The 19,583-nt window shown below is 45.9% G+C and overlaps 1 protein-coding gene across 2 annotated transcripts in view; it reads left to right on the plus strand.

Moving 5' to 3' along the window:
- The first annotated feature begins 2,282 nt into the window (after positions 1 to 2,282).
- ahcyl1 (adenosylhomocysteinase-like 1) overlaps positions 2,283 to 19,583 on the plus strand; it is a 28,612-nt gene continuing 11,311 nt past the window's right edge. The window contains exons 1-7 of one of the 2 annotated variants that reach the window (XM_061684869.1): positions 2,283 to 2,904; positions 12,148 to 12,262; positions 13,171 to 13,314; positions 15,242 to 15,342; positions 15,418 to 15,520; positions 19,042 to 19,136; positions 19,199 to 19,305. In XM_061684869.1, coding sequence (XP_061540853.1) covers positions 2,707 to 2,904; positions 12,148 to 12,262; positions 13,171 to 13,314; positions 15,242 to 15,342; positions 15,418 to 15,520; positions 19,042 to 19,136; positions 19,199 to 19,305 — 863 coding nt within the window. In that variant the 5' untranslated portion in view covers positions 2,283 to 2,706. Of the gene's footprint in view, positions 2,905 to 6,618; positions 8,097 to 12,147; positions 12,263 to 13,170; positions 13,315 to 15,241; positions 15,343 to 15,417; positions 15,521 to 19,041; positions 19,137 to 19,198; positions 19,306 to 19,583 lie in introns of those variants that run through there. The other variant, XM_061684879.1, reaches the window with a different exon arrangement.

Raw genomic sequence — 19,583 nt, forward strand, 5'->3', positions numbered from 1 at the left:
CGGTAACTCGTGTGGTTGTCACTTGCATTTGAACTGTGATGCTCCATTGTTTGTCATATATATATATATATATATATATATATATATATTAATTACGCTTCATGATGCGCCACACATTTTTAATGAGAGACAGGTCTGGACTGCAGGCAGGCCAGTCTAGTACCCGCACTCTTTTACTACAAAGCCACTGCTGTTGTAACACGTGCAGAATGTGGTTTGGCATTGTCTTGCTGAAATAAGCTGGGGCGTACATGAAAAAGACGTTGCTTGGATGGCAGCATATGTTTCTCCAAAACGTGTATGTACCTTTCAGCATTAATGGTGCCTTCACAGATGTGTAAGTTACCCATGCCATTGACACTAACACAGCCCCATACCATCACAGATGCTGGCTTTTGATCTTTGCGTCCATAACAGTCCGGCTGCTTCTTTTCCTCTGGCCCGGAGGACACGACTTCCACAATTTCCAAAAACAATTTGAAACGTGGACTCGTCGGACCACAGAACACTTTTCCACTTTGCATCAGTCCATCTTAAATGATCTCGGGCCCACAGAAGCTGGCGGCGTTTCTTGGTGGTGTTGATAAATGGCTTTTGCTTTAGAGTTTCAAGTTGTACTTACGGATGTGGCGTCAAACTGTATTTACTGACATTGGTTTTCTGAAGTGTTCCTGAGCCCATGTGGGGATATCCTTTACACATTGATGTTGGTTTTTGAAGCAGTGCCCCATGAGGGATCGAAGGTCACGGGCATTCAATGTTGGTTTTTAGGCCTTGCCACTTAACAATCAATAATTTCTCCAGATTCTCTGAACCTTTTGATTATATTATGGACCGTAGATGATGAAATCCCTAAATTCCTTGCAATTGTACGTTGAGGAACATTGTCCTTAAACTGTTCGACTATTTTCTCACACACCTGTTCACAAAGAGGTGAACCTTGCCCCATCTTTGCTTGTGAATGACTGAGCAATTTAGGGAAGCTCCTTTTATACCCAACCATGGCACCCACCTGTTCCCAATTAGCCTGTTCACCTGTGGGATGTTCCAAACAGGTGTTTGATGGGCATTACTCAATTTTCTCAGTCTTTTTTGCCACCTGTCCCAGCTTTTTTGGAACATGTTGCAGCCATAAAATTCTAAGTTAATGATTATTTGCTGAAAACAATCAAGTTTATCAGTTTGAACATTAAATATATTGTCTTTGTAGTGTATTCAATTAAATATAGGTTAAACATGATTTGCAAATCATTGTATTCTGTTTTTGTTTAACACAACGTCCCAACTTCATTAGAATTGGGATTTTGTATATGTGTATATATATATATGTGTGTATATATGTGTGTGTGTGTGTGTGTGTGTATATATATATATATATATATACACACACACACACACACACACACACACACACACACACACACACACACACACACACACACACACACACACACACACACACACACACACACACACACACACACACACACACACACACACACATACATACATATATTTGATGGCGGCACGGTGGACGACTGGTTAGAGTGTCAGCCTCACAGTTCTGATGGACCCTGGGTTCAATCCCCGGCCCTGGCTGTGTGGAGTTTGCATGTTCTCCCCGTGCCTGTGTGGGTTTTCTCCCGGCACTCCGGTTTCCTCCCACATCCCAAAAACATGCATTAATTGGAGACTCTAAATTGCCCGTAGGTGTGCAAATGGTTGTCTGTTTGTATGTGCCCTGCGATTGGCTGGCAACCAGTTCAGGGTGTACCCCGCCTCCTGCCCGATGACAGCTGGGATAGGCTCCAGCACGCCCGCGACCCTAGTGAGGAGAAGCGGCTCAGAAAATGGATGGATGGATGTTTATTTGATGTACAGTATTATGTTTTTTGTTATGACTGTAGGTAGCCGTCAGAAGCCCAGTTTACAATCGACCAATCACGACGAAGAGGGCGGAACTATTAAGGGACTTCCTGATTGCGGGAGAGACTTAAGTCAAAACACATTGTGTAACCATGGGAACGAACAATGTGCGACCGTTGCAACAAGTCATTGTAACGCAAAGCAACTCACAAAGTCCAATAATCGCTTCATTTTTGTCGATTTGACGTTCCCGTTTTCCACCGCGGAGCAGATGAAGGCGACTGGCCACCCCCGCACTTCCCGGAAGCTCAGGTGGCTACAGTTTCACAATGGACCAATTATGGAGAAGAAGGCGGGACTATTATTGGCCTTCCTGGGGGGGGGGCTGAGCCAAAACACTCATTGTGTAACCATGGAAACACAATGTACTACTGTCGCCTTAACTCAGAAGTACAAAAAGTACAACAATGGCCTTATTGTCGTCGGGTTGACTGCCCCGCTTTCCTCGGCACAGCCGATGGAGGCGACCCCCGCCCCCTTGCCAAGAGCTCAGGTGACCCGCTCGCCTCAGCGCATCGCTCCCTCTCCTGCCCTCCCCGCCCCGCAGAGATGCAGCCTGCCTCCGGACCGATGAGATCGCCGCCGCCTCAGAACCGAGCGACTGCCGTCAAACAAAGTCGCCAAGACACAAAAGCGCTTAATATTCCCATCCAAAGTGAAATAGTTGTTCGTCTGTGTTAGACGTGCTTTTTTTTGGGGGGGGGGGTCCTCTCCTCCCTTCGGTAACCTTGTCCCATCAACCCCGCTCCCCGACACGGGACACCCGACGCGGCGGACGCGATGAGCGACTCGGCGGCGTCCGACGGAATGGTGGCCGAGGTCAAACAAGGCACCAAGTACGTCAAGGAGACCGAGAACGTGGCGGAGAAATACTCGGCCTTGACCGTGAGCAAGAACAGCAGCGACGTGAACATGAATGTCGGGGAGATGCCCTCCGCCGCCTTCACCGCCGTCCCCACGTTCAAGTCCGTCAAGAAGGTAAGGGCTAGCCGCCGCATTACCGTGGAAGGGGGAAGGGGGAAGGGGGGAGGCAGACCGGTTGCTACTGCCGCAGTATAATATCTTCATGAGTATGGGCAGCACGTCTGGGGTTTCGTCCCCATGCTTGCGTGGATTTTTCCTCCCATAGTTCGAAAACATGTTAGCATGTTATTAGCTCATTAAAGACGAAATTGTCCATAAGTGTGACAATTTGGTAATTCACAGTGCGAATGTGAGTTGGAATGCTTTGTTTGTCTGTATGTCCCTTCCCATTGACTTGTGACCAGTCCACTGTTTGTCTGTATATGTGCCTCGACATTGGCTGGCGACCATTCCAGGGTGTACCTCAATGTGACCTTCTGCACGAATCGTTGTTTGTATGCAGTATATCTATACATCATTCATCCATTTTCTTTACGCCTTACCCTTATTCAGGGCGCAGCCTATTCCAGCTAGCGTTGACCGGAGCCCAGATTCGAACCCTGAACCTCAGAACTGTGGTGCCTTAATAGTGGTTTGTTTCTTGACCTACAAGTGTCCCAATTTAAGAGTCTTTCAAGTTACAAGCTGTTGCTTGGCCAATTTTTTTTGCAGTGTTGTGAGGCAAAATTTGAGTTATCGCCGAGCTCCAGATACGTCGCCACTCAAGTGAAGCGATGCACTTTCATCTGTTTATTGAACAGGACAAACAGTCTAGCACACAAATCCAAAATGAAAACACATGAGAGGAGCAGGCGGCACGCTGACCGACTGGTTGGAGCGTCTGCCTCGCAGTTTTGAGGACCGGGGTTCAATCCCCGGCCCCGTCTGTGTGGAGTTTGCATGTTCTCCCCGTGCCTGCGTGGGCTTTCTCCCGGCACTCCGGTTTCCTCCCGCAACCCCAAAACATGCTTGGTAGGTTAATTGACAACTCTAAATTGCCCGTAGGTGTGAATGTGAGTGCGAATGGTTGTTTGTTTGTATGTGCCCTGCGATTGGCTGGCAACCAGTTCGGGGTGTACCCCGCCTCCTGCCCGATGATAGCTGGGATAGGCTCCAGCACGCCCGCGACCCTAGTGAGGAGAAGCGTCTCAGAAAATGGATGGATGGATGGATGGATGGATGGATGAGAGGAGCATGGATCAGACTCTAACACTGAACTAACCGCATGGTAAAGTGCCAGTCTCAATGACTGCAGCTTCTGACTGCACTCACTAGGCCAAGCCCCTTAAATGCACACCACCACGAGTGCACTTATTGTGTTGTGAGAGAGAGATACTTTTGGCTTGATTACACGTCATAAAACTTACACTTACATTCTTCTTCGTTTTTATAGGTTTTATATAAATATGTATCCAATACAATGCTATTTTTCTACATAAAAACAAAAACATCTAAACAACAAAAAGGTGATTTTTCTGGGGGGGGGGAGTTGGACCAGATTAATTGCATTTCAACGGGGAAAATGTATTTGCTTGACAAATAAACTGAGCTACAAGCTCGGTCACACAACAAACTAAACTTGTAAGTCAAGGTACCACTGTGTGGGTATAAATACATGTATAATATTCATATAATACAAATCGGAAAAGAACGAGGCAAGGAGAACATTCACAAAAAAATGAAACATGAACAGGTCCATTTAACCCGCCATGTAGCAGAAGGGTTTCCAAATGGTGATGCATGAGCAAATATACGGTGAGTCTCATTCTCAGCAGGGTATGTTGTGTAACGGCTCCATGGGAAGGAGAGACGAGGTCACTGACTCACACAAGCAAGCACACGCACACACACACACACACACACTAGTTGTCTTTCATACACACTCTCTCGCACACACTCAAGCCCCCGCCCCCTCTCTCATTCTGCTCTCTCTCACTTGCTCTTTCTCTCCACACACACACACACACGCACACACGCACAATAAAGTTGGACAATTTGACCAATTTGCTGGTTAAAAAGAAAAAAAAAGCTCCAGTTTTATTACTGTTGTCTTGGCAGGACTCAGTCTTTAATAGACCGCTTTTTGCGTACAAAGGCCTTCAAATGTAAAAAAAAAAAAAAAAAAAAAAAAAAGTGGAATATGTCTCCTTGAAGCAAATGTTTGACTTCACTAGTTTTTCCGGGGTGCAAGCGCCGGCTCAGTTGGACTTGAGCCTCTGGCGTGTATTCATAACAAAGTGCTTTGTTGTTATAAGCTCTCTGCAGCATTCCTACCATCCAATATGTTTTCATATTGGAACGCAGTCCACATGTTGTTCTTATTGCCTGTTATCCACGTCGATCTCAAACCGTGGTCCCCGAACCCCCGGGGGTCTGCGAGCTGTAGCTCGGGGACCGCAAAATAATTACCAATGAATTATTATATTGTATCCTTTAAAAAAAAAAAAAAAGTGCATACCTTGAAATGAGGACTGGTGCGAAAATAAAACAAACATGATAAATATAGGTGTCATAATGAATCGATGAATCAACAACTATTTTGATAATCGGAGCCCTTTTATAACTTCAAATTGTTCAAATCCTATGATTTCAGCCTCTCAACAGGAAATATTGTAGTCCTTCTTGAAAGCAGACTGGTTATCGTTTGTGTTTCCAAACATCTGCTTTCACTTTAAAAAACAATGATCAACAGTTTTTCCTAGTTTCTGACCTCTTACGGACCAAAACTGTCACCGAATCATAATCATTTTATGGAGAGAAAAAATAGTCAGTTTAATCTATGACAAAAATATTGTATTATTTGGAGCCGTAGTGCGAATAACGTGTAATTGAGATGTAGTTGAACCTGAAGCAGCCTCAGAAGTGTACTGTATAACTAACTAATAGCTCTTCATTAGCATTAATCAGTAGCCAATAAGTGGCTCTCACTTTGAAAAAGCCTCGTAAGTACAACTTCACTCTCTCTGGTGTCATTGCTTAATTGTTGTTTATTTGGTTTTGTTTAATCAGTAAACAAAACCAAACAAACAACAATAATCGATTGATAAACAGTAATTGAGAAAAAAGAATTCATTTGAATGCAAAATACATTTTCAAGCGAGTAATCAATGGACTAATTGCTATAATAATTGATTCCTGAAAATATTTGATAGTCACAGCCCTAATAGTGAACCAGTTACTCTTCCTTACCTTATCTTTTGGGCCAATTAAAAGCTGTCATATGATTGTGACGCATCATCATAAGTGGTTCTTGGAATGTGCGACGTGCGGCTGCACAGGGTGGTATTGGATTGCATTAATATCAAAATATTATCACTTTATGTTGGAAAAATGTGACTTTATTCTCTGTCTGTCTGCCTACTTACCGATCTACCTGCAGTATTTACCTGAGGTCACGTACTGTAATTGTGTCCATGCAATGTTTTGTGTGTAATCCGCCGTGCATGTGTCCATCCAAACAGACTCAAGGCATTTATTTTAAGACTTAGTCAAGCGGCCAATGTGTTGATGTAAGAGCGTCTGTCGGATGACGGCGGGCCCTCACCGAAGCAGATTAAGTCTGCCACCTGGCCGGCGATCACCTCGAGAAAAAAGTTTTTGGCTTTAAGATCTAACTGGGTGGCTTGTTTGTTTGATGAAGACAAGAGCCCAGGCCAGTACATTCTGGATGTACCGTTACGCTCCTGATGTGCCATTTTCTATGAAACGGGTTTCTGATGCCTGTCATGTGTCAGCGGGCGCTTGTTGCCCCTTTGCAACCTGTAAAGACAGAAACTACTATTTCCCTCCTATTAGCCAATTGATGGCTTCATTTGATTTGACTGAGTGATACATAGATACTCTCAATTTTAAAATGCATATATCGCAAACAAATCCCTTCAGCTGGGCACTTACTGTACCTTGGGTGAGGAAGGAAGGAAAAAAGGAAGAAATGAAAGAAAGGGAGGAACTAAGGAAGGAAAGGATGGATACATAAGGGAGGAAGAAAGAAAAGAAGAGGAGAAGGAAATAAGAAAGGGATGAAAGAAGCATGGAATGATGGAAAGAAGGGAGGATGGAAATAAGGAAAGACAAGTTTTGGGTATCACAAAGGGAATAAGGAAAAGGAAAGAAGGATGGAAGACAGTAAAGAAAGAATGGAAGGGGAAGGAATGAATGGAGGAACTAAAGAAGGAAGGAAAGATGGGGTCAGAAGTGAAGAAGGAAATGGAACAGAAAATAAAGAAGGAAGAGGAGATGAAGAGAAGGCAGACCACAAGAAAGAAATGAAAGAAGAGAGGAAGGAAGTAAGGAAAAGGGGACTGAAGGAAGGAAGGAGAAAAGGATAGGGGAGAACGAAATAAGGAAGGACATAAAGGAAAGGTATAGGAAAGAAGAAAGCAATGTAAAAGGGGAGGAAGGAATGAAGGAACAAAAGAAGGAATGAATGAAGGAATGAAGGGGACAGAAGGGAGTCAAAAAATGAAAGGAAATGCAGAAAGAGGGAAAAGGGGAGCAGAAAGGAAAGGAAAGGAAGGAAGGAAGGAAACAAGGAAGGCAATAAGGAAGACAGCCTGTAAGAGAAGAAGTAATGGAACAAATGAAGAAAGAAGGGAGGGAGGGAAGAAATAAAGATGGCAGAAAGAAGTAAAAAAGGAAATAAGGAGATCAGGAAGAAAACAAAAAAGGAATCATGGAAGAAGACAGGAAGAAAGAAAGGAAGGAGGACAAGGAGGGAAGGTAGAAAAGTAGAAAGGAATGAAAGAAGGCTGAAAGGAGAAAAGACGGAGAGAAGGGAGGAAGGAAATGGAAAGGAGAGAAAGGAAAAGCAAGGGCAGACAGAATAAAATAAGGAAGCACGGAAGAATAAAAAGGAATGAAGTGGAGAAATTAAGTAGGAACTAACAAAAGATGCTTGGAAGGAAACAAGGAAGGGGAGGAAGAAAAGAAGTAAAAAAGGAAGGAAATAATTTAGGAAGCATGGAAGACGAGAAGGAATGAAAGAAGGGAGGATGGAAACAAGGGGTCCAGAATGCTCTCTCGCTTATTCTCGCTCTCTTTGTCTCACTCTCTCACTCTTTATTTCTGTCCCTCTCTTTATTTGTCTACATCTCTACCTCTCTCGCTTTGTCTGCCTGCGGGCCGTTGGAAGTGAGGCGAACAGGTGAGCGGCGCCTCCCACTCGACTGGGCGGGTTTTTTTTCTCTCGCTGGGCTTAATATCGTCGGGTCCAGCGGGTGCCGTAATGTCACTCGGAGGACGCAGAGGCAGCGATGGCGCACACAGCGGTGAGTGGCCGCGAGCAACTCCGTTTCATCTCGAGACACGCTTGATTTGTTCTCACGCACACTCGCGGGTCGAGGCGAGTCACACAGTGCTTTGCAATTCTACAAGAACGGGCAGTATGGCCAAATCATATTAATTGTGTTTATTCCGCATCCGAAATTTTGCAAAGCAACAACGTAGCAGTTACGACCTTGTGGAGAATCGTCTTTTTGGGTGGGCCTCAACATGGCTGAACTATGTCACTCTTCTGAATTTAGCCTTGCCCATCTAAGATATCAGCTTCCACTTTAGACAAATTCCCTATTTGGAGTTGGTCAAAGCACAAGCCCCAGAATTTGCCCAAGTGGGCTGCCTCAGACCAAAATGACCGACTTACTCTCCAGTTTAAGACATGGGTTCTTGCGATTTTTTGGTGCAACCTGTTATAATAGAAACGACCACTCAATTTCGTGTCGGTTAGTGAAACTGGTTTTGGGATCTGATTTTTTTCAAAAACCTTCCAAGGGGCGCGACGGAGCAAATTCATCCAGATTGGCTGCTTCAAATCTAAATTGTCAGCTTCCTGTTCAATTTTGGGCATGGGTGCTGGAAACTTTCTGGTGTGTCCTGTTATGATGGACATGTCCCACCCGAGTTTATGGGGCTATTTTTTTTAATTTTAATTTTTATTTTTTTTATAAACTTACCGAGAATCATCACATTAGTGTGCCGGGGCACATTAGTGTGCCATGAGTGCTCTTCAGGTGTCCCGTGGGAAATTATAAAATTTTTCGTAATTGTTCCAAAAAAAATGTATTTGCAAGAAATAATGTATCTTTGTTCATCTATTTATGCCAGTGAGGCATCGTGACAGACAGAACAAATAAATGTTCTTCTCTTAGATGGGAGGAAGTACATACAGTAATTCATTTATGCACTTTTTGTGAATTTTTGTTTGTTGGTGTGGCGTATGATTTTTCAATTGTAAAATATATTCATTGGCACCATAACGAACACCATGTTCAAGCATAAGTGTGTCCAGAGGTGCACTTGGCACCAGGACACCCTAGGTCGCAGTTCGATGATCGACTTTGTGGTCGTGTCTTCGGACTTGCGGTCGCATGTCTTGGACACTCGAGTGAAGAGAGGGGCGGAGCTGTCAACTGATCACCACCTGGTGGTGAGTTGGCTCCAATGGTGGGGGAAGATGCCGGTCAGACCTGGCAGACCCAAATGTATTGTGAGGGTCTGGTGGGAACATCTGGGAGAATCCCCTGTCAGAAAGAGTTTCAACTCCCACCTCCGATAGAACTTTGCTCATGTTCCGGAGGAGGCGGGGGACATCGAGTCCGAGTGGACCATGTTCCGCGCCTCCGTTGCTGAGGCGGCCGACCGGAGCTGTGGCCGTAAGGTGGTCGGTGCCTGTTGTGGCGGCAATCCCGAACCCGTTGGTGGACACCAACGGTGAGGGATGCCGTCAAGCTGAAGACGGAGTCCTATCAGGCTTTTTTGGCCTGTGGGACTCCTGAGGCAGCTGATGGGTACTGGCTGGCCAAGCGGAATGCAGCTTTGGTGGTCGCTGAAGCAAAAACTCGTGCATGGGAGGAGTTCGGTGAGCCATGGAGAAAGACTTCCAGACAGCTTCGAGAAAATTCTGGTCCACCATCTGGCGTCTCAGGAGGGGGAAGCAGTGCACCATCAACACTGTGTATAGTGGGGATGGGGCGCTGCTGACCTCGACCCGGGATTTTGTGAGTCGGTGGGGAGAATACTTCGAAGACCACCTCAATTCCACCGACACGCCTTCCCATGAGGGAGCAGAGTCTGGGTTCTCTGAGGCGGGCTCTCCTATCTCTGGGGTTGAGGTCACCGAGGTAGTTAAAAAGCTCCTCGGTGGCAAGGCCCCGGGGGTAGATGAGATTCGCCCGGAGTTCCTAAAGGGTCTGGATGTTGTGGGACTGTCCTGGTTGACACGCCTCTGCAACATCGCATGGACATCGGGGACAGTGCATCTGGATTGGCAGACTGGGGTGGTGGTCCCCCTTTTTAAGAAGGGGAACCGTAGGGTGTGTTCCAACTACAGGGGGATCACACTCCTCAGCCTCCCTGGTAAGGTCTATTCAGGGGTGCTGGAGAGGAGGGTCCGTCGGAAGTCGAATCTCAGATTCAGGGGGAGCAGTGTGGTTTTCGTCCTGGCCGTGGAACAGTGGACCAGCTCTACACCCTCGGCAGGTTCCTCGAGGATGCATGGGAGTTCGCCCAACCAGTCTACATGTTTTTTGTGGACTTGGAGAAGGTGTTCGACCGTGTCCCTCGGGGTGTCCTCTGGGGGGTGTTTCGGCAGTATGGGGTACCGTACCCCCTGATACGGGCTGTTCGGGCCCCATACGACCGCAGTCAGCGTTTGGTCCGCATATCCGGCAGTAAGTCGGACTCGTTTCCTGTGAGGGTTGCCAAGGCTGCCCTTTGTCACCAATTCTGTTCCTAACTTTTATGGACAGAATTTCAAGGCGCAGCCGAGGCGTAGAGTGGGTCCGGGTTGGTGGCCTCAGTATTGCATCTCTGCTTTTATCAGATGATGTGGTTCTGTTGGCTTCATCAAGCCGTGACCTCCAACTCCCACTGGAGCAGTTCGCATCTGAGTGTGAAGCGGCTGGGATGAGAATCAGCACCTCCAAATCTGAGACCATGGTCCTCAGTCGGAAAAGGGTGGCATGCCCTCTCCGGGTCGGAAATGATGCCCCAAGTGGAGGAGTTCAAGTATCTTGGGGTCTTGGGGTCTTCACGAGTGAGGGAAGAATGGAACGGCAGATCGCCTGGCGGATCGGTGCAGCATCTGCAGTGATGCGGAGTTTGTATCGATCCGTTGTGGTAAAGAAGGAGCTACGCTGAAAGGCAAAGCTCTCGATTAAACCGGTCGGTCTACGTTCCTACCCTCACCTATGGTCACGAGCTGTGGATCGTGACCGAAAGAACGAGATCGCGGATACAAGCGGCCGAAATGAGTTTCCTCCGCAGGGTGTCCGGGCTCTCCCTTAGAGATAGGGTGAGAAGCTCGGTGATCCGGGAGGAGCTCAGAGTAGAGCCGCTGCTCCTCCGCATCGAGAGGAGCCAGATGAGGTGGCTGGGGCATCTGATTCGGATGCCTCCCGGTCGCCTCCCCAGTGAGGTGTTCCGGGCACGTCCCACCGGGAGGAGATCCCGGGGACGACCCAGGACACGCTGGAGAGACTACGTCTTTCGGCTGGCCTGGGAACAGCTCGGGATCTCCCCGGAAGAGCTGGATGAAGTGGCTGGGAGAGGGAAGTCTGGGCGTCCCTGCTAAAGCTACTGGCCCCACGACCCGACCTCGGATAAGCGGTAGAAAATGGATGGATGGATGCCTTGGCTCCATAAAGGTTGGAAATCACTGGTCTAGGGTACCTGCTCATGATTGGGACTCATGTCAACAAATTCCCTAGTCGGAGTTTGTCCACACACAAGCCCTTGTCATTCGTGTGCTCCCGGATTTATGGTGTGCACCGTGTGTGTTGTGTCAACTCTGCTGACCTGCGTGTTGGTTTTCAGTGCAAACACATTCAATGGACATCTAAAATAAGGAGGAAATTTGACAGCATTCCACAGTGAATGAAAGCATTTGAAAGAAGTGATCACTGAAGTCCTCTGGATATGTTCGCCAGAGAACAGACTTATGCCTGGAAATGTTTAGGAATTGGAAGGCTAAAGAAAGAACCTGCACTTTTCATATTCATTTGCTGTATTACAGTATATACTATATATTCCATTTGGTTGACTTTCAAGACAAAATTTAATTGAGAGCAATTCTATTTCTTATATGTTCTCAGTAGCCATGAGGGCAAAAGCAGGAAGCACAAGGTACCTAGCAAAATAGAAGCAAGACTTCTGCACAGGCATCCACAGGACGGCTGGCCATCAGCACCAACTGTCATGACACTCAGACAAAAAATACTTGGACAAACATTGGATTCCATTCTGAAAAAAAGGGCTGCCAAAAATCCTCGAAGAATGACAACTAACATTAGAACCTTTTTGTTGTGTTTTTCTCTCCTGCAGATCCAGTTTGCCAATGCGGAGGACAAACAGGAGTTCAGCAAATACCCGACGAAGGCTGGCCGCCGCTCGCTCTCTCGCTCCATCTCGCAGTCGTCCACAGACAGCTACAGCTCGGGTACTGCCTTTCATCTTAGCGTTTTAGCCCTTTATTGCCGAAAATATGTTTTTTAAAATATATTTATTATTTTTATTGCTTTATTAATATTGTCAATATTAAAATATATGGTTGATTGGATTATTGTCAAAAAATAAAATGAAAAATATTGTAAAAGTAAACAATTATACAAATACAGTTACATACAAAGTCATATTTTAGTTGCTCTTATTAAATAATTAAAGTCACTATAATTACAATTAGCCTGTTTTGAGGAGGTGGACCTGTCTCATGCAAATGAGCACCAGTACACCCCTTCCCATTAACTACTGAGCCTGGGTTTTGTTACCATGACAACTAGAAGGTGAAGCAAGGGGATTGAACAAGGAAAGCGGCATCTACTTGCAGGAATGGAGACCAGAGTTTGGGGGGGAAAAAGCAAGCGCCCATGAAAACCGTACAACCATTTTCACTGGTGGAGGCAGCACTTCAGACACTTAAGTGTGCAAGTATGTGCTACTTATCAGAAACTAATCTGTGCATCCAACAGCACTCGGTGCAGCTCTACTTACCTTTTGGCTTTGATGTAATAGTGTTTCACACAGTGTAGCCCGGCCGTGGCTTGTAAGTGGCTCTGGATCTTCGCCCAGCCTAGCTTTCAGGTCATGGGCACAGAAAACCTGGTTGGGGGTGTGATTATGTAAATTCGCAGAGGGGCTCGCTGCGACACATTTTCAGAAATAGTCAGGTAACCGAAGTTTGACTTGGTTGCCAATTCAATCTAGTTTGGAACATAACAAAATGTGGAAAAAGTGCAACGCTGTGAATAAACTGTATGTCATTCGTCTGTTCGTGTAAAAGGTTCACTCAGTGCATTCAAAAGGCCTCTTGTGGTGCATTTATTCACATTTGTGTCCTTGCTTTCCCAGCTGCGTCGTACACTGACAGCTCTGATGACGAAACATCCCCCCGAGACAAAGCTCAGGTCAACACACAGGGCAGCAGCGACTTCTGCGTGAAGAACAACAAGCAGGCCGAGTTTGGCCGTCGTGAGATTGAAATTGCCGAACAAGGTTCTTTTGGGGATTGTCCCTCTGTTCCAAGATTGGTGTGTCTGCAAATAAAAACTTTAATGGCAAGGAATATGATGAAAAAAGAGAGAGGGGAAGCACGGTGGACGAGTTGTGGGCACATCTGCCTCACAGTTCTAAAGTCTGGGGTCCGAATCTTGGCTCCGGCCTTCCTGTGTGGCGTTTGCATGTCCTCCCCGCACCTCCATGGGAATTTAAATAAATAAAAATGTTCACAAAAATAAATATTCAATTGGGGCCACAAAATACTACAGTAAGTACTGTATAATGTGTGCACAAATACAAATGAATAATATTAATATCACTCCAGGATAGTTAGGTGAGCAAATGGAGCGCACCTTTTCTAGAATGGTAAGTAGAGGAAATCCATTATTGCAGTTTCTAGAAAAGCTGCACTCCATTTGCTTACCCAGATGTCCAAGTTGTGCGTGGGGATGATGTCAAACCGAGAAAATTCATTTTCTGCACACGTTATAGCTAGCTATACAGTGTGACGCTTACTTATTAGTTTAATCTCTTTGGTTACCAAGCTCATTACTCAATTTTCTCTTTTTTTCCCCCAATCAAATCAATATTCCCAATTGAAATGAAATAAAATGTGATTAATCTGTGCCAGCTCCCCCAAAAGCATCATCATTTTTTGTATGGTGTTGCAAAGGGATGGAAAATTTCTGGCAAATTTCAGGAACGTTTATGATAAATGTCAATAGAAACCTAAGAATTTGGGAAATATTCCAAATTGGAAACTTTTAATGGGAATGTATATGAAGTAACTGGCAATTAGGGGCAATTTAATGTAAAGTTATGATATTTAAACATAAATAGATTTTTTTTCTGCGAATAGCAAGCACCAATGTAAATAAGGTAGCTGTCCTTGCCTACATTTGACCTTATTTGTTCCCTTTTATTTTCACACTTTACTCGAGCAACAGCGTAACTGAATCTCGTTCGTCACTCAAATTTTGTACGTCAGTGCACTCATAAGTCAAGGTACCATTGTACTATATTGTACTGTATTGTATAAAAACATAGTAAAACATAATAAAAGAAAATGTAAAGATGTCTCACAAAAACAGATCTAGTGTTATGTGTGTGGCTTTAAGGGGCGTGGCCCATTGAGGGACAGCAGGAACATGGCCGGTCTACGTGTGAGCATCTGAATGTGAGTTGTGGCTGACAGCAGCTCCTTGCGTGTGTTTTCATTTTGTAGTCAAGTGTAAAATTGTGGCTGGCGACACAACGCAAAAAAATTACGAAGTCGTAGCTTTGTAACTCAAAAAACCTGTTGAGGCACTTGCAAATCAAGGTACCACAGCACTTGCATGAAATCGGCGTGTTGTTTTTTTTTTTTTGAGGGGAGGGGACTTTTATAGTCAAAAAGTAGTGTCCTGAGATTGGGCCTTCATTCACAATTGGGTGTTTTTTTTTTTTAAACTATAGTACAAAAAGAAGAATAAGAACAGAAAAAGGACACGGAGTTCCTATCTAATAAGGTGCAAAACTGGTCTCCATCTTCTTTCAAAGATAGGGACCTTTAGTTGATATCGGCTTGTTTTAGTAAGGCTAATGCTAAAATATAATTTTACCAGCTATATTTAAATTCCCTATTAAGAAGAGTCTCTCAATTTACTCAATTCATTGTTTATTCCTGCAAATGTTCATTAATTCCCATGTAAAGTTTCCAACTTTGAAAATTGCCGGAAATTTGCAACCCTGCTCGCAAAACAAAGAAAAACAAATCTGTGACAGCTTGTAACTGGAAAAACTCGTCAGTTGGTAACACTGTTAAGTTAAGGTGGCGGTCAAAATGAAAATGTCTTTCGCATGTCATGTGTGGGGTTCGGCACCGCTGCGTCATGTCGTTTTTGTTGCCTGACTGACATCCAATCCGTGCGTTTGCTTCCTCCAGACATGTCGGCCCTCATTTCCCTGAGGAAGAGAGCCCAGGGCGAGAAGCCTCTGGCGGGGGCCAAGGTGGTGGGCTGTACCCACATCACCGCTCAGACGGCGGTAGGTTCCGTCTTGGCCTCGCCCGGCATCCTTTCCGGTGTCTTAGTCATTTTGTTTGCTCCGGTTGCCTCTCAGGTGCTGATCGAGACCCTGGTGGCCCTGGGGGCTCAGTGTCGCTGGACCGCCTGCAACATCTACTCCACCCAGAATGAGGTGGCCGCCGCTCTGGCTGAAACAGGTGAGATCCCCGAGGTTCCAGCGCGGACATCCGCCCACTTGGAATTTAACCTGTGCAACTTTTTGTTTTGGGGTAGTTTTATTTTAGCTTGTATAATATTTTTGCTACTTTTAGTACAAGTTGTACACGTTTATTTGTATTTGTATTTATTTATTTGTTTTAAACCCCTACAACTATTTACTCTTGGTAGTTTAATTTTAACCTGTGCACATTTTGGGGGGTAGCTTTATTTTAACCTGCCAATTTTTTTTTTTTCATGGTAGTTTTATTTTTAACCTGTACAAGAATTTGGATAGATTTACTTTAACCTGTACAACCTTTATTTGGTAGTTGTATTTTAACCTGATCAACTTTTATTTGTTTTATTTTAACCGGTAAACTTTTTGGGGATAGTTCTGTACAAACTTTTTTTTAACTTGTGAACCATGGATTCGTTAATCTTTAATTCTCTCGCGGCTGCTCGATTCCCATGTTCCTCCGCGTAACTGATAGCTTGCAGTTTAAACTGTGCTTCGTAAGCGTGTCTCTTCGTAGGGGCCATTTTCGGGGGTCCTTAGTCAAACCGATGCACATACCGGAACTATATACCTTCTGGGGGCGTGTCTTTAGCGTCCTCTGTCACGCGCACCCTTACACCTTTACGTCCGCATGTTGTCCTCAGTCACCTCCGCCTTCCTCTATATAAGCAGCGTGTCGGCAGGCAATGCTCCCAGAATCAGAATCAGAATCATCTTTATTTGCCAAGTATGTCCAAAACACACAAGGAATTTGTCTCCGGTAGTTGGAGCCGCTCTAGTACAACAGACAGTCAATTTACAGAACACTTTGGAGACATAAAGACATTGACAAAAAACAATTGTGCAAAAAGATGCAGAGTCCTCTAGCACTTAGAGCAGGTCGAACGACTAATATTGCAATAGTCCGGTGCAATGACCATTGTGCAAAGGGCGCTGAGACTTCAAGGAGTGTATGCGGTTTAAAGTGACGCGTAGTGCGAAAATCTGGGACAATGTTGGTTGTGCAAATGTTGCAGATACTCCTCAATCAGTGTGCAAATGGAGCAGATGCTACTCTGGCATGAGTGGCCAGTATATGCAAATAGTGCAGCATGGCGAGACAACTACAGTGAGTGCACGAGTAATACATAATTGGCCCCACAGAAATGTGACAACGAACTCAAGTCAAAAAATTGCCATCTTATTGCAAAGGAATTATAGGTTTGGTGTTTTAGAAGTTGATCGCAAGAGGGAAGAAGCTGTTGGAATGTCTACTAGTTCTAGTTTGCATTGCTCGGTAGCGCCTACCTGAGGGAAGGAGCTGGAAGAGCTGGTGACTGGGATGCGGAGGGTCCGAGAGGATTTTGCACGCCCTTGTCTTAGTTCTGGCAGCGTGCAAGTCCTCAATGGTGGGTAGGGGGGTACCGACAATCCTTTCAGCAGTTTTGATTGTCCGTTGCAGTCGGAGTTTGTCCTTTTTTGTAGCAGCACCAAACAGACTGTGATGGAAGAACACAGGACTGATTCGATGACCGCTATGTAGAACTGCCTCAGCAGCTCCTGTGGCAGGCCGTGCTTTCTCAGAAGCCGCAGGAGGTACATCCTCTGCTGGGCCTTTTTGAGGACTGAGTTGATGTTGGTCGCCCACTTCAGGTCCTGAGAGATTGTAATTCCCAGGAACTTGAAGGTTTCGACGGTTGACACAAGGCAGCTGGACAACGTGAGGGGCAGCTGTGGCGCAGGATGCCTCCTGAAGTCCACGATCATCTCTACAGTCTTGAGCGTGTTCAGCTCCAGGTTGTGTCGGCCGCACCACAGCTCCAGCCGCTCCGCTTCCTGTCGATATGCAGACTCGTCACCGTCCTTGATGAGGCCGATGACAGTGGTGTCATCTGCAAACTTCAGGAGTTTGACAGCCGGGTGCGCTGAGGTGCAGTCGTTCGTGTAGAGAGAGAAGAGCAGCGGAGAGAGGACACAACCTTGGGGCGCCCCAGTGCTGATGCTGCGTGTGGATGAGGTGGCCTCCCCCAGCCTCACCTGCTGTGTCCTGCCCGTCAGGAAGCTGTAAATCCACTGGCAGATGGCAGGTGAGACGCTGAGCTGGAGAAGCTTGGTTGAAAGGAGTTCAGGGATGATGGTGTTGAACGCTGAGCTGAAGTCCACGAACAGGATCCTCGCGTAGGTCCCTGCACTGTCGAGGTGTTCTAGGATGAAGTGCAGTCCCATGTTGACTGCATCATGCGCAGACCTGTTCGCTTGGTAGGCAAACTGCAGGGGGTCCAGCAGGGGACCTGTGACACTCTTGAGGTGGTCCAACACGAGACGTTCAAAGGACTTCATGACCACAGATGTCAAAGCGACAGGCCTGTAGTCATTCAGACCAGAGATTGCAGGTTTCTTGGGGACTGGAATGATGGTGGAGCGTTTGAAACAGGATGGAACTTCGCACATTTCCAAAGATCTGTTGAAGATCTGAGTGAAGACTGGAGCGAGCTGGTCCGCGCAGACTTTGAGGCAGGATGGGGACACATGGTCCGGGCCTGCCGCTTTGTTAATCTTCTGTTGTTTGAAGATGCGTCTCACATCCTGTTCATGGATGGTTAACGCAGAAGTCAGAGGTGTGGTTGTGGTCGCGGGTGCGGTCAGTCAAGCGGAGCGCTCATTAAAGTCACACAACAACATGTACAGATTTTGGAACTCGGTGCACACATAAGGCGCGCCGCACTATAAAGCGCACCGTCCATTTTGGAGAAAATGTAAGACTTTTAAGTGAGCCTTATGGTCGTGAAAATACAGTAGTTATATTTTGAACCTGTGCAACTTTAATTGGTTTTGTCTTAACATAGACAACTATTTCCTTTTGTAATTTTATTTTCATTTCTGTAGCTTTTTTGTGTAGTTTTAGTATAACCTGCACAACTTAAATTGTTATGCTCGTTTTTTTTTTAACCTTTACATATTTTATGTAGGCGGCACGGTGAACGACTGGTTAGAGCGTCTGCCTCACAGTTCTGAGGACTGGGGTTCAATCCCCGGCCCCGCCTGTGTGGAGTTTGCGTGTTCTCCCCGTGCCTGCGTGGGTTTTCTCCGGGCACGCTGGTTTTCCTCGCACATACCAAAAAACATGCATGGTAGGTTAATTGACAACTCTAAATTGGCCATAGGTGTGAATGTGAGTGCGACTGGTTGTTTGTTTGTCTTTGCCCTGCGATTGGCTGGCAACCAGTTCAGGTTGTACCCAGCCTCCTGCCTGATGATAGCTGGGATAGGCTCCAGCACGCCCACGACCCTAGTGAAGTGAAGCGGCTCAGAAAATGGATGGATGGATGGATGGAGTTCTATTTTAACCTGTTCATCTTTATTGTTTCATTTTAGTCCGATCAACTTGTGTTTCAGTTTAACCTAAACAACTCTTATTTTGGGTTGGTGTTTTTTTTTTAGTTTATCATGTCACTGCAGACACAGACGTGTGTAACTGTGAAACTGTCTAACAACTTGATCGTGATGGAGTGTCGCCTCCCGCAGGAGTGCCCGTGTTTGCCTGGAAGGGCGAGTCCGAGGACGATTTCTGGTGGTGCATTGACCGCTGCGTCAACACGGAGGGCTGGCAGGCCAATATGGTAAGGTACGGTATGGCTTTGGTGCAGCGAGGAGACCTTCAGCTGTCATCCGTCTTCCTCAGATCTTGGACGACGGCGGAGACCTGACACACTGGGTTTACAAGAAGTACCCCAACGTGTTCAAGAAAGTGCGGGGCATCGTCGAGGAGAGCGTCACCGGAGTTCACCGGTGAGACTTACAAGACACTTTGGGCTCAATTTTTCGTAGACAGCGCATCTGCGGTGTGGCACAAATGCCGGCGTATCCTGATATTATTGTATATATTGTAAGCGCAAGACTTTCTGTGCGTTTGCCAATTTGGCAGACTGGTCTGTGCCAAGATGGGCGTTCCGTGCAAGAGAGGCTGTGTCCTTGGACATGGGATCTCAATTCATTTATGCTCAGACCACATCTAACTCCTGCCACAAGGTTGACCGCTGGTCTAATGTGATTTTGGTGAATTTGAT

The sequence above is a fragment of the Phycodurus eques genome, chromosome 1 (genome assembly GCF_024500275.1).
Source record: "Phycodurus eques isolate BA_2022a chromosome 1, UOR_Pequ_1.1, whole genome shotgun sequence".
Taxonomy (NCBI): domain Eukaryota; kingdom Metazoa; phylum Chordata; class Actinopteri; order Syngnathiformes; family Syngnathidae; genus Phycodurus; species Phycodurus eques.